This window comes from Dermacentor andersoni, chromosome 8 (genome assembly GCF_023375885.2).
Source record: "Dermacentor andersoni chromosome 8, qqDerAnde1_hic_scaffold, whole genome shotgun sequence".
NCBI lineage: Eukaryota > Metazoa > Arthropoda > Arachnida > Ixodida > Ixodidae > Dermacentor > Dermacentor andersoni.
The window spans coordinates 1,362,808-1,375,954 of record NC_092821.1 but is presented as its reverse complement, the minus strand read 5'-3'; the positions used below and the strand labels follow the sequence as shown (position 1 = coordinate 1,375,954).

Genomic DNA, 13,147 nt, shown 5'->3' with positions numbered 1-13,147 from the left:
TTGCACAGGTTGGTGACAAGTATTTCGTATATTCTGTTCGAGATGATGATATCACCCTGACGGTGCTACCGAGTCCACGATTTCTTGCTGGTTTGGTGTGTGAATGTTGTGATGTTATAAGACTGTTACTGCTAATGTCAGGAGATGTAGAACTTAATCCAGGACTGCACTCTGACTCAGAAAGTGATGAAGGCACGAACACTAACTTACTGAAGAAGATACTAAAAGAACAAAGTAAAACAAATAAGACATTGAAGGATTTGGCTTCTAACTTGAAGCAAGTGGAAGAAACAGTAGCCGGTATACAAACAAGAATGACGGTCATTGAGGATGAGCTATCTCGATTCAGACAATGCGAACAAAAAATATCGGAATGTGAAAGTTGTTGCAAAAGCATGAACAAACAAATGCATGAACTCGTTATTAAAATGGATGATATGGAGAATAGAAGTCGCCGAAATAACTTAGTCATTTATGGCGTTACTCAAGTCTCAGACGAGGAGGCGAGAACACTAAAAAACAAAATAAAAGAAGGTATATTCAAGGATATACTCGACCTTGAAGTTAAATCTATTGAAAGAATTCATAGGATTGGCAATCGTTACGGTCAGCGCCCACGCCCAATCATTCTTCGGCTTTTTGATTGCAGAGAAAAAACCAAAATTCTTTCTTGCTGTAACAAACTCAAGGGCACACCGATATCAATATCAGAAGATTTCTCAAAAAGAATAAGAGACGTCCGATCTAATTTGTGGTGTTCAACGGCAATTGAACAGGCAAACGGTACAAAAGCCTCACTATCATTTCATAAACTAAGACTGAACGGACGTATTTACACGTGGGATCCCGATAAACGCACCAGAGTAGAAATAACAAGAAACATTGCACCTACATTAAGTGACTCCCACACCTCGTCATCGGCACAGGGTAGCACGAAAGAACGCAGAAAGAAATGACAAGGTAACAAGACACAACGGATTTCTGCGCCGCTTTCAATATTGTGCCTGAATGCTCGAAGTGTCATTAATAAAATTGATAAATTAGAAGAGATAATCATACTGTATAGTCCAGATACTGTAATAGTTACCGAAACATGGCTACATGCCCAAATACATGATACTGAAATTGCGCCTGCCTCATATTCATTGATACGCACAGATCGTGATGGCCGAGGAGGCGGCGTAGCTATTATGATAAAAAGCAGTTTAACATTTCAAGAAGAGCCTGGAATAGCTAACCATGACAGTGCTTGGTGCACAATTCAGTTTGATAATACGTCATTGTTAATAGGTGCTATTTACAGACACCCTGGAGTGCCTGAGGAATACCTACACATGATTACCTACACAGCAAAATTAATAACCGTACAAAGCTGTTATTAATTGGGGATTTTAATCTAGCTGGGATAGATTGGAATAAGTTAACTATCGGCAACAGAGATGCAAAAAACTGTGAGCGCCTGTTTGACATAATGTTTAGTTTTTCTTTATCACAGATTGTTAATGAACCTACGCGTGTCAAGGGAAATACCTGTTCAGTACTTGATCTTGCTTTAGTATCGCAGTCGATAACACCACACTTAGGCGTTGAAGAAGGGATTTCAGATCATAAGATGCTCGTTCTAACATTTTTTACTCTGCGTATGAGCGCTGGGTGAAAGACCAAACCATCTCGAATAGCTTTCAAGAACTATAGCTGAGCTAATGATGAGAGTGTTACTAACTACTTAGAGGAAACCTTGGGTGGTTTCTCAGCTGAATCCTGTGGAGGCGTTAATGGCCTTTGGATAAAACTAAAAGAGGCTATAATGCATTGCGAAAATAATTTCATACCTACAAAATTCAAAAGAACTGAGCGGAAAACACCGTGGATCACGCGGAGCATAATTCACCTAAAACAACAACTAAAAAGACTTCGAAGAAAAAGGATAAATTCTGCGGAGATAATAGAGCTCGCATGCAAATTGAAATTAGAAATAAAAGCTGCAAAAGATGACTTCTTTTCAAATAAGTTAACAAATTTCATAAGGAATCAACCGAAAAAGTTTTGGCGCTACTTGTCGAAGCCAGAAGGCATGAGCAGTAAAATAGAAGTGGCAGGTTTGGTCGTAGAAGACAAGCGCGTTGTAGCAAATACATTTAACACCTATTTCCAATCCGTTTTTCACGTGCTGGCCAATATGGAGTGCGCCTGTGACAGCCGCTGACACCCGGATGGGCGGAGTTGTGATAACAGAGTCGGGCATTTTAAGCTTGCTTCTGGAAATAGACACCAAGAAGGCGCCGGGGCCCGATAATATATCAAATGTATTTTTGAAACGATACACGCAGCAGCTGTCTCCCTTTTTGCAAATTATATTTCCTGAATCGCTGAGTACAGCCTCTCTTCCCAAGGATTGGCTATGTGCCAAAGTAATACCCATTCATAAAGAAGGCAATAAATTACACGTGGAAACATATAGACCAATATCACTAACCAGTTGCTGCTGTAAATTAATGGAACACATAGTAAGTAAAGCCGTCATGACATACTTACAAGAAATTAACATATTATATCCTAAGCAACACGGTTTTAGAAAAGGCTTGTCAACTATAACACAATTATTAGAAATAACACATGATTTCGCATCAATAATTAACTCCAAATTCCAAGCTGATGCTATCTTTATTGATTTTTCGAAGGCTTATGATCGCGTTGTGCACTGTAAACTAATCGAGAAAATAAAGTCTATCGGAATTGAAAACAATGTAGTAGAATGGATAGCAGCCTATCTGTCAAACCGAACTCAATATGTTACTATAAATAATTATGACTCGGACCAACTTGAAGTTTATTCAGGGGTACCACAGGGGTCCGTATTGGGGCCATTATTATTTCTCATATACGTTAACGACATCGCTGATTGTGCAGAAAATGGAGTAAAATTGCGGCTCTTCACCGATGACTTGGTAATTTATACAAGCGTGCAAGGAATCGAGGACCAGCTTAGACTAAATACTACACTAAGCAATATAGCCCGCTGGTGCGACATGTGGGGAATGGAAATTAACTTAAGAAAACACAGTATATGACCATAACTCATAGAAAGTCGATCTTTAGGTTCAATTATACATTAATGGGCAACGATTTAATACAAACTGACACAGTAAAATATTTAGGCATAACTTTTACAAGCGCGTTAAAATGGAATACCCATATCGATAACACATGCACGAAGGCCTTCCGAACACTCGGTTTCTTGCGAAGAAAATTAACTGCAGCACCACCCTATGTGAAACTAACAGCATATAAAACTTTAGTAAGGCCAATTCTTGAGTATGGTAGCATAGTGTGGAACCCGCACCAGAAAGGACTCTCACAGAAATTAGAAAGCATTCAAAATAAAGCGTTGCGATTTATATACCATAAGTATTCTCGACACGAAAGCGTAAGTGCTCTTAGAAGCCAGGCAGCACTGCCTACCCTTGTTTGTTGGCGTCGTGTGGCTGTCATGAAATTTCTTTTTATGCTATGTAATAACAACATTAATATAGATAAGCGAGATTACGTGCAGCCACCACACCGACACTCCAATACAACCTGTCATAATAAACACATCAGGCAGTATCCGACACAGTGCGACACATTTAGATATTCATATTTCCCATGGGCAATTGAAATCTGGAATTCATTGCCAAAGGAAATTGTAGAATCAGATTCTGTGGATGGCTTTGTCGCAAAATTGGAGTGATATTTTGGCTGTTCATGAAAGTATTTGAGTGCGTAGTTCAAAGGTAATGCGTCGGTTGAGTGATTGGACACTAGTGCACGTGTGATTGCATTTCAAATGTAAATATTGCAATGTGCTGAATAGTGGTGTTTTATAGATCCACGATAACTACAAGAGTATTATACGACAAATATTGCAATTGTCTTGAGTACCTTTTTCCCTGATTCATGTGAAACAAAAAAAAAAGTGTCTTGTGTTGAATACCAGTGCTGTTGTATGGCAGTTTTCTTTTTGCTTTATCTATCTTTTGTTTTTCCCTTTTTCCTGTTTTCCCATGCTCGTGTGTATATCCACTTCCTGTTTGGGCCTGTGCAAAGGCCTACAGTATTGTTAAATAAAAATAAAAATGTTTCCTCATGAGACATTCCAGATCTCTTTTCAGAAAACCATCAGTAATTTGTCCATTTGGTATCCGTGAGAAATGGTTTCAGAATCACCACAATGCCAAGAGCAAAGTTCAGTTAGGCAGTGGGTCCTGGCAAAACCCCGTGTAAACGATGCAAACTTTGGCAAGTTCACCTGTCTCTTTTTTGCGCATTCCATGTGCCCTTTCACGTCACTCCACAGTGCAATGGCACGTTCGATCACAGCAACATTTTCTATCCAGCCAGAAAGCCGAGAAGAAATGTCAGTGTAGACAAGCCTTCCCTTCGTGCTGGCTGGCACTGAGGCTGGAAAGAAGATGCCCCACCACCGAGCTGGAACTGGCTCGTTAACCACAGGGCTACATTGACACACGGAATGCTGTTTTGAAAAATACCAGTAATTGGAAGGTGTTTAGCTGTTGAATTTTTGGTATCTTGGCGCCGCTGTGCAGTCTTCGGAGCTCTTTTTACCACGAACTAGCCAGCACCAAGACCCACCCCGTAAGCGTTGTGTCAAGTCTGCAAGTGCCCAGGTCCAAACACTAAACTCGATGGTTCTGCTGCAGCTATTCCTGCATTCCCCTAAAGCACTTTATGTTGAGGCCATCCATAGACAGCCGGACGGCTCGGCAAATCTGCCAAGGCATGCAGAAATTTCTCCTGAAGGTCTTCAGCAGTGCACCGATGTGTAATGTCTCGTGGTTAATATCTCGTGAGTACTGTGCTCCAGTGCCGCAAATGAATGTCCATCTGTTTTCTCAGCAGGTAGTTGTTCAAAGACTTGTCAAACAGAATGGCACAACCACAAGGCTGCTCCTGTTGGAGGCACGAGATGAAAAATGCTCTCAGACCATGGCACACTACGTAGGCAGATTCCTTTTTGCCACAGAAAATTACTATCTGGGAACACTTTAACCATTCTCCTATGTGTGATCACGATTTGTAGGAATAGTGTGACGTTACATATATCAGGGTCCACAGTATCTCCACATAGGTCACACACTCGTGTGCTTTTTTCAGCGTGTACAGTTTGCACAGGCTGCTCACGTTCAACAACGGAGTCGGCTCAATGCATTGCTCGTGAACACTTGTCAAGTAGCTCAACACGGTACTGTGCGCTGTGATCGCTTTCGTTTTCTTAATGTGTTTTGCACTTTTCCTGTTATCTTAAGAGCAGACTCACCCATTGATGATACGTGGAAGGGTTCCCCATGTGTGTTGCACTTTGCTCAACGCGAGTTTGACATATCCGGAGAAAAATCCAATCCTTATGAGCACCACTGCTTAACCACAACTGCCGGAATGTGCCCTTTCCCGGCATACTGCATGTGAAAGATGCGACCGCAATTATCCGCACACCACGTTTCCTACAATGAAGGTTGTGTCTGCTGCCGTAACCCCGCTACTGTGTTGTGGCTACAGACACTGATTGGACTGGATGGCTCAAGTAGTACCGTATTTACATGATTGTAAGTCCACCACTTTTTCTAAATTTGAAAATCTGAAGTGGGGGGGTCGACTTACAATCAAAACCAAAACATGGCACCGCCAAAAAAGCGACACCAACGGGAGCTACAATGTAGTTACATTTTCATGTTTGCTCTATGGCCGCACCCATAGCTTTTCACTATCCCGCGTGTTTGTTTGCTTTTCTGGGGGGTTTTTCAACATTTTTGAGAGTTTTACAGTGAATACAACACTCATGGGGAGGGGGTATGTCGATGGAAGCGCCGCTGTTTCATTCGCGGCGGCACCCTCAGAACGGCGGCGCTTGCGGGGAGTATCGGTAGTTCACAGAACAGCAGAAACCGCTCGCGAGTTTCTCTTTCCCCGTTGCACTTAGCTTTCTCTATAGTTTGACGCGTTCCGCTTGACTGCCGGCTAAGTGCTACTTCTATGCTTCTTCAGTCGTCATGAGTGCTCCAGGCCCACTAATCATTCGGCACTCATCCACAGCAGCGTTCAAGAGGGCTGCCATCCTTTACACTGAAGAAACAAATCACTGCGCAGCGGGCTGCAAGTTCGATGTTTCTGAACGAGTGGTGCGAGGGTGGCGACTGCAGCGAAGCGAAATTTTCACCTGTGACGGCAAGTGAGGAATTTCCCACGTGCCGAAGTCTGGATACTTTCAGGAGCTGTAGGCTAAGCTTGCGTCGTACGTCGCTGAAATGCGTGATCGGTCCCTGCCACTGAAGTGCGACATGGTCATGAAACAAGCTCGGATCTTTGCCTTTTAAGGACCTGCTCCACCGTGAGTACGAGTGGCTGGCGGCAGAAGACCGTGAAATTACGCCAACCGGACCAGTCAAAAGAGCCTCCCTGACGGCTGCATGTGGTTGGGTGCATTTGGCGTGGGCTGCTGTTCCACAAGATGTCTTGGTGCGGTCGTTTGCCAAATGTGAAATTTTGCTGGACGACGACGCGCTGTGGGATCGTAGCAACGATGACGATGGCAGTACTAGTGAAGACGAGTAGTCCAGTGACCATGTCAGCTACTACATACCGTACTTACTCGCATAATGATCACACTTTTTAGTCAGAAAATTGACGCAAAATCAGGGGATCATTACGCGGGCTAAATTTCCCGCGAAAAGACAAATTTTTTTCGTCCCGCGTTTGCTGCGGGACACCAAAACAAAAATGGCGGCCGGCGCAGCAAGCCGAGCGCGCCGACCGCAATGTTTCTTTTTCTTCTCGTGAGTACATTACGTGCATTGAAACAGTTTCTTCAGTAATGAATGTTAATATCTGCAAGCTTGCGGCAGTAACGTAGCCATGTCCACATTGAGGGGACAGAAACAGAGCTTAGCTGCCAGTGACATAGAAACACATGGCCAGCATGCTCCGGAAACTGCGGCATTTGTCTTCACTGCTATCCTAATATGGCACGTTTCCGCTAAGGATGGGTGAATATCTTAGCTGTGTTACAAACGTCGGCGTATGAATAGGGTACAGTTTTAATGTATCAGTGTAGACGTGACTACTATCGTTGCCGCTCGCTATTTGTTGCATGCCCACGAGTGCAGATGAGAAGAATCGAAAGGCGTCTTTTTTTGTTGTTGTTGACCACAACCATTATAAAGCCTACACATAATAAAGGCAAGTTTGGTTGCAGCTTTTTTTTAGTCATGGAAGTGCGGAAAGTGATGAAAGTAATGAAATGAGGCATCTACATAAGAATGTTTGATGCGTGCAGACCGCTTGGTTTGTCTTGAAGAATTGTTCGCATAGCATTCGACAGATGGTAAGCGCTATCAATATTAGCTAGACTTGGCACACGACATATCGCTGCGGCAAGTTCGGGGTGCGATCATTGCATGGGAAAAGAAAAAAACGCATTTTGACGACAAAATTCAGGGGTGCGATCATTACGCAAGTGCGATCATTATGCGAGTAAATACGGTATAAATGTTTGTTTTTGAATGCGCCCTCGGGTATGCTTTTTTTTTTCCCTGTCAGGCGATATGTGGGGGTCGACTTACCGTATTTACACGATTGTAAGTCGACTCGAATGTAAGTCGACCCCCCCATATCGCGCGACAGGAAAAAAAAAAGGAGAGCATACCCGAGGGCACATTCGATAACGAAAATTTATTAGTAGCTCACATGGTCACTGGACTACTCATCTTCACTAGTGCTGCCATCGTCATCGTTACTACGGTCCCACAGCGCGTTGTGGTCCAGCGAAATTTCATATTTGGCAAACGACCGCACCACGACATCTTGTGGAACAGCAGCCCACGCCGAATGCACCCAACCACACGCAGCCGTCAGGGAGGCTCTTTTTACAGGTCCGGTTGGCGTAATTTCGTGGTATTCTGCCGCAAGCCACTCGTACTCACGGTGGAGCAGGGCCTTAAAAGGCGAAGGTCCGGGCTTGTTACATGACCATGTCGCACTTCACTGACAGGGACCGATCATGCATTTCAGTGACGTACTCCGCCAGCTTAGCCTACAGCTCCGGAAAGTGTCCAGACTTCGGCATGTAGGAAATTTCTCACTTGCCGTCACAGGTGAAAATTTCGCTTCGCTGCAGTCGCCACTCTTGCACCACCCGTTCAGGAAACAGAAATTGCGGCCCACTGTGCAGTGATTTGTTTCTTCGGCATAAAGGATGGCAGCCCTCTTGAACACTGCTGTGAATGAGTGCCGAACGATTAGTGGGCCTGGAGCACTCATGACGACTGGGGAAGCATAGAAGTAGCACGTAGCCGGCATTCAAGTGGAACGCGTCAAACCAATGCCTTTCGTCAAGAAAGCTATGCGCAACAGGCAAAGAGAAACCCGCGAGCAATGCCTGCTCTTCCATCAACTACCGATGCTCCCCGCAAGCGCCGCCGTTCTGAGGGTGCCACCACAAATAGGAACAGCGGTGCTTCCATCAACTATCGACACCCTGCCCGCCTTGAGTGCACTATAATAGTCTAAAAAATGTTGAAAAACCCTTCCGAAAAGCGAACAAACACGCGAGATAGCGAAAAGATACGGGTAGGGCCATAGAGCAAACATAAAATCGTAACTACATTGTAGCTCCCGTTGGTCTTGCTTTTTTGGCGGCGCCATGTTTTGGTTTTGATTGTACGTCGACACCCCAACTTTCAAATTTAAAAAAAGTGGTTGACTTACAATCGTGTAAATACGGTAGTTGTCAGGCGTTCAAGAGGCGTCCGCTTAAAACTGGTTGAACAAAAGTCTATTGAAGAAATTTAAGGAAATTTAAGGGTTTTCAAGGCCTTAAAAATGCTATTTTAGAACTCCAGGGTTCTCAAGAGTTTCAAGGACCGCTACGAATCCTGTCAAAAGTGACAAGTGCAGAAAGAAATCATGTCTCCGCACGGCGGTTCTGTTCTGCTGCAATGCCACGGGCATCTGTCGGCAAAGCCTGCCAAGCACCTCAAAAGATGCTTCCTTGCCTGGCGACTACCGAGCCAACAAGAAAGCGTGCATGACGCGAGACTTGTTCGCACAGTGGCTAATGCAACTCGACGATACAATGAAGAAGAAAGCGAGAAAAATTCCTCTAATCGATGATGACTGTTTGGTACATACAGTGAACGGGCGATGGAGCAATGTGCAACTTGAATTCATGCTCCCAAATGGGAGTTCTTTGCTCCAACCTTTGGAGCAGGGCATCGTCAGATGTGTGAAGGCCGAATTTCGGAAACATCTTGCGCCTCCTGATTAATTAATATTCGCCCAGAGGCCAAAATCCTTAGAGGTGAAACATTGAAGCAAGCACAATTGGCAATTGCTGGTGAAAGGGAGGCCATTTGAAGGCTTCACCTATGCCACGACACAGTGAGGACACAAGAGTAGCTCGACCCAGAATTGTGGATGGAGCTTACCGAGAAGCTCCCCGCAGACACTGCGGTGATATTCAAAGATTACAATGATGGCAACGGCGCGGCGGCTACATCTGTGGAGCTCGCCGGTGAAGACATTGTGAATCTAGTGCGTGAGCAAGAAGAATATAGTAGTGATGAAGACAATGCCAACACTGGATCGACGCAGGAAGAGGAAGAGACAGTTTCCAGCTCGAATGTTCAAGTTTTTCTCAAGAAAACTTGATCATTCCTCGGGCGCTGCAATGATGTCCCTGAGGAAGTTCATGGGAATGCCAAGGAAATGGAGGTGTTCGTCCTGTAGCGCTTGTTATCTACTCGCCAGAAGATAACAGACTGCTTCAAGCAATAAATTGTTGTCAAAGTGTGTCCAGCATTTTCATTTATTATTTATGTACGAACACGTGCACCTACTGCAAAGGTACATAATTTTCATTGTGTTACATTACTGACATGAAACTAATTGTTTTTCAGTACTACAATAGGTCAAAATAACGAATTAGATTTGGCGGTACCGCAAAGTTAGTTGTAACGAGATTCTACTGTATTGTCACTCAAGTGCAATAAACACTGGTTAACAACTGAATTAACAACTAAAAACTGCTGTAATCTATACACTTCTTAATATGATTGGTTGCAAAAAAAAGCAGTTTTTGGAAATGATGCTGTAATCTATATGCTTCTTGATATGATGCATTGGTTCGCTTGATGGGCAGTGTGCTTGTGTGATCCTCGTCTGCTGTGTGCTTAAGTAGGCGAAGTCTTCAGTATAAAATTTAGTTGCGAGTTAGCGCTTGTCCTGTGTTTCCGTGTATCTTCTATCCCATCTTAGAATTGCGATTACCAGTATCCACTTGTTAAGCATGTAATTTTGTAAAGACTGGTTGTTAGCTGGCACTGTGTCGGTCGTCTATACTTCGTCTTGTCTGAAGTGCTGTTCGATTACCTTCGAAGATAAACACTGGTTGAAGTTTATTGTTGTTGGCTAAACCCTTGCGCTGTTCAGACGTACTAGCTAGCCCACGTCAATGCTCTAGGAGAGCATAGGCTTCTGTAGTGGCCACACTCAGCTAGTGACATGCCAAGGAGATCAAGGGCATGTAGTCCCTCACAAGTTGTTACCAATTATAATTGTTTGTTATTTCCTGCAAAATCATCGACTAACTTTTCGCTCAAACAGAAGCTTCTCTTTAGATTCTCAGAGAAGAGATCATTAACAGCCACCGCATACTGCTGTCATTACAAGGGCAAAGGGTTGAATGACAAGGTCTGGACAGCATCATCACATTATTGATTAACTAATGTAGGAACTTTGAGTTTCTATCATGAGACCCATTCTAGGCACACAATATGAAGAAAGGAAAGGCACAAAATATGAAATAAGGATATTACAATCAAAAGATAATGCCAGGTATAAAAACTGCTACACACCAAAAATGTATAACAAGATAAAACCAAGACACCCAGTATATTGCTATGCCTCAGCTCATAAGATTCAGGCCACTCCTAGCATCAGGAAAGACGTGCAAATTTTACGCAGAACAGTATTTCTTTTCTGGTGGATGTGTTCGAAATATCTACAACAACCAGAAAACGCACCCAGCCGGTGAGCCCTCATCTTTTTCACATTCTGGCATAAAACACAGGGTTACATAGCACTGCTAGGATGGTGATCACTGAAGTTGGCAACTAGCAATGTGTATCAGAGCAGTGAGGCGAATAACAATTGCTTCACCCTGGTGATGGCAGGCTGGCCAACTACCTCGAAATGACCCAACATTGCGTGTAACAGCATCCTCACTAATACACGCCAGCCCTCGAGTGCAGGTCCACAAAAGGTGCCTTCGAACAGGACTTGGGAATCTGGGAGCATTGGTAAAGCACACCAGCAGAGGGTACGGGCAGAAATGGGAAACTCAGCTAAAATACAATGCTGCTGCGATGGCCTTACTCGCTTCGAGTGCTGTCGGAATGACGCAGCCACACCAGTGTCAATGATGAGAAAACCTTGCACATCGCCAGCAAATGTGGCTGCGTTACGGCACATGCACAAACCTGAAAGTGGGTACTCTTGACACAGACGATGGCCCGCGCCAGGTACTCCAGGCGCCTAGCCAGGGTTGCATCGGCACCCGGTCGGTCTGCCAGCTTGGCAAGGATGCGCGCAGCCGCACCGTAGTTGCCCACCCGCTCATGGTACTTCCACAGCAGGTCGGCCGCGTTGCACCGACGTTGTAGGTAGGCCTCCAGAAAGGGGCTGCGCACATCCAGCAGGCGTGCAGACTGACCACTCTCACAAAGCCAGTCGTACAGCGAGGCATGAAACGTCTCGTCATCTGACCGCAGTGCCAGGCCAAGCAGGGTCTCGTAGGAGCAGCCATCGCTGGTGGCACGTAGCTCGGACAGCATGTCTCGAATTGCCTGCAAGCACAGCAGAACAGCATCAGGAGCGTGATGAACTGGGCTGCTTGGTACATTACTGAACTTTAAGGAAACAGCACTGAATGCATTGCAAAAAGAAGCATGTGCAAATTTTGTTCAACATCCAAGTGCTATTATTTACAGACGCCATTTTCCTGTAGGCGCTTCTACATAGCCCAAATGGGTAGATGTAGTAATGATAGACTTCGTGAGCATGCATGCTCATTAAAAGGCTCGGTTCGCAGCTCAACACTGAAAGAAATATGACCGTAACCAAGGCTTGCCAAGAGCACAGCTTGAGGCAAAAACTATGAAGAATGCACAATAACATCTTCTTGCACAAGTTGGCACTTGCTGAATGACATGATTTCGTAGTGCAAAAATACCAGAAAGGAAGGATTAGCAGCAACGGCTAGAACAGAAAGACAGAGTATAGTGCTGTCTTTCTTTCCGCTCTGTCTGTCGCTGCTAATCTTTCCTCTTCAGTATTTTTACGGTTAAAAATCGCACCCATTCACTACGAACAATGCGAACTTGACATTTTTTGAAGCCTTCACAATCCATCAATGTCGTGAAAATTGTGTGAGCATGCCTTCCCTATTGCCACACCAGGCACGTACGCAGGATTTTTTTTCGGGGGGGGGGGGGGGGGGCAACCCAAGGTAACTTTTCTATGCAAATGAGGGGGAGGGTAGTTTTACTAGTACAAATGTGAAAAATGCCTACCATTCGCCATAAAGCCACGTAAACCCGCAAAAGAGAATTGAAATAATGTGTATCTCACAGGTACGCCTGTGAGATATACCTCTTCTTAACTTGGCAAAAGAAGAACCACATCAAATGGACTCACGCATGAATGATGTGCAGGAAGAACCTTGCCAAGAACAAGTTGAGCAGCGAAAGTGCAAAATAATGACTTCTAGTAGCGTTTTTTTGAATTAGCTCTGGAAGAATTATAGAGAAATGTATATTTGCGGTATAATCACAGTTCTTTTGGATCCCTCCTATACAGCTCTACCAAGCGCCAAAACCGACTCGTGTCGTTATTTGGGAAGTTGCGTCACCAGTCCCGTACAACGGCGTAGAGCGCAGGACGCTGCGGTTCTAGACGTACTTCGAGGAAGGTTAGAAAAACACCCCCGTTAGCACAGCAGGGAAGCAGCTACGTCAGGCGGCTCGATTGATAACTGTAGAAGAGTCATTCAAAACACACGGAATTATTCTCCACTTCCGGCGGCGTTTTCTCTACT

At 44.5% G+C, this 13,147-nt stretch overlaps 1 protein-coding gene across 1 annotated transcript in view; it reads right to left on the bottom strand.

Moving 5' to 3' along the window:
• The window catches only part of Nup154 (nuclear pore complex protein Nup154), a 308,861-nt gene that overhangs the window by 20,915 nt on the left and 274,799 nt on the right, over positions 1-13,147 (bottom strand). The window contains exon 9 of the mRNA XM_050174549.3: positions 11,532-11,897. Coding sequence (XP_050030506.2) covers positions 11,532-11,897 — 366 coding nt within the window. The remainder of the gene's footprint in view (positions 1-11,531; positions 11,898-13,147) is intronic.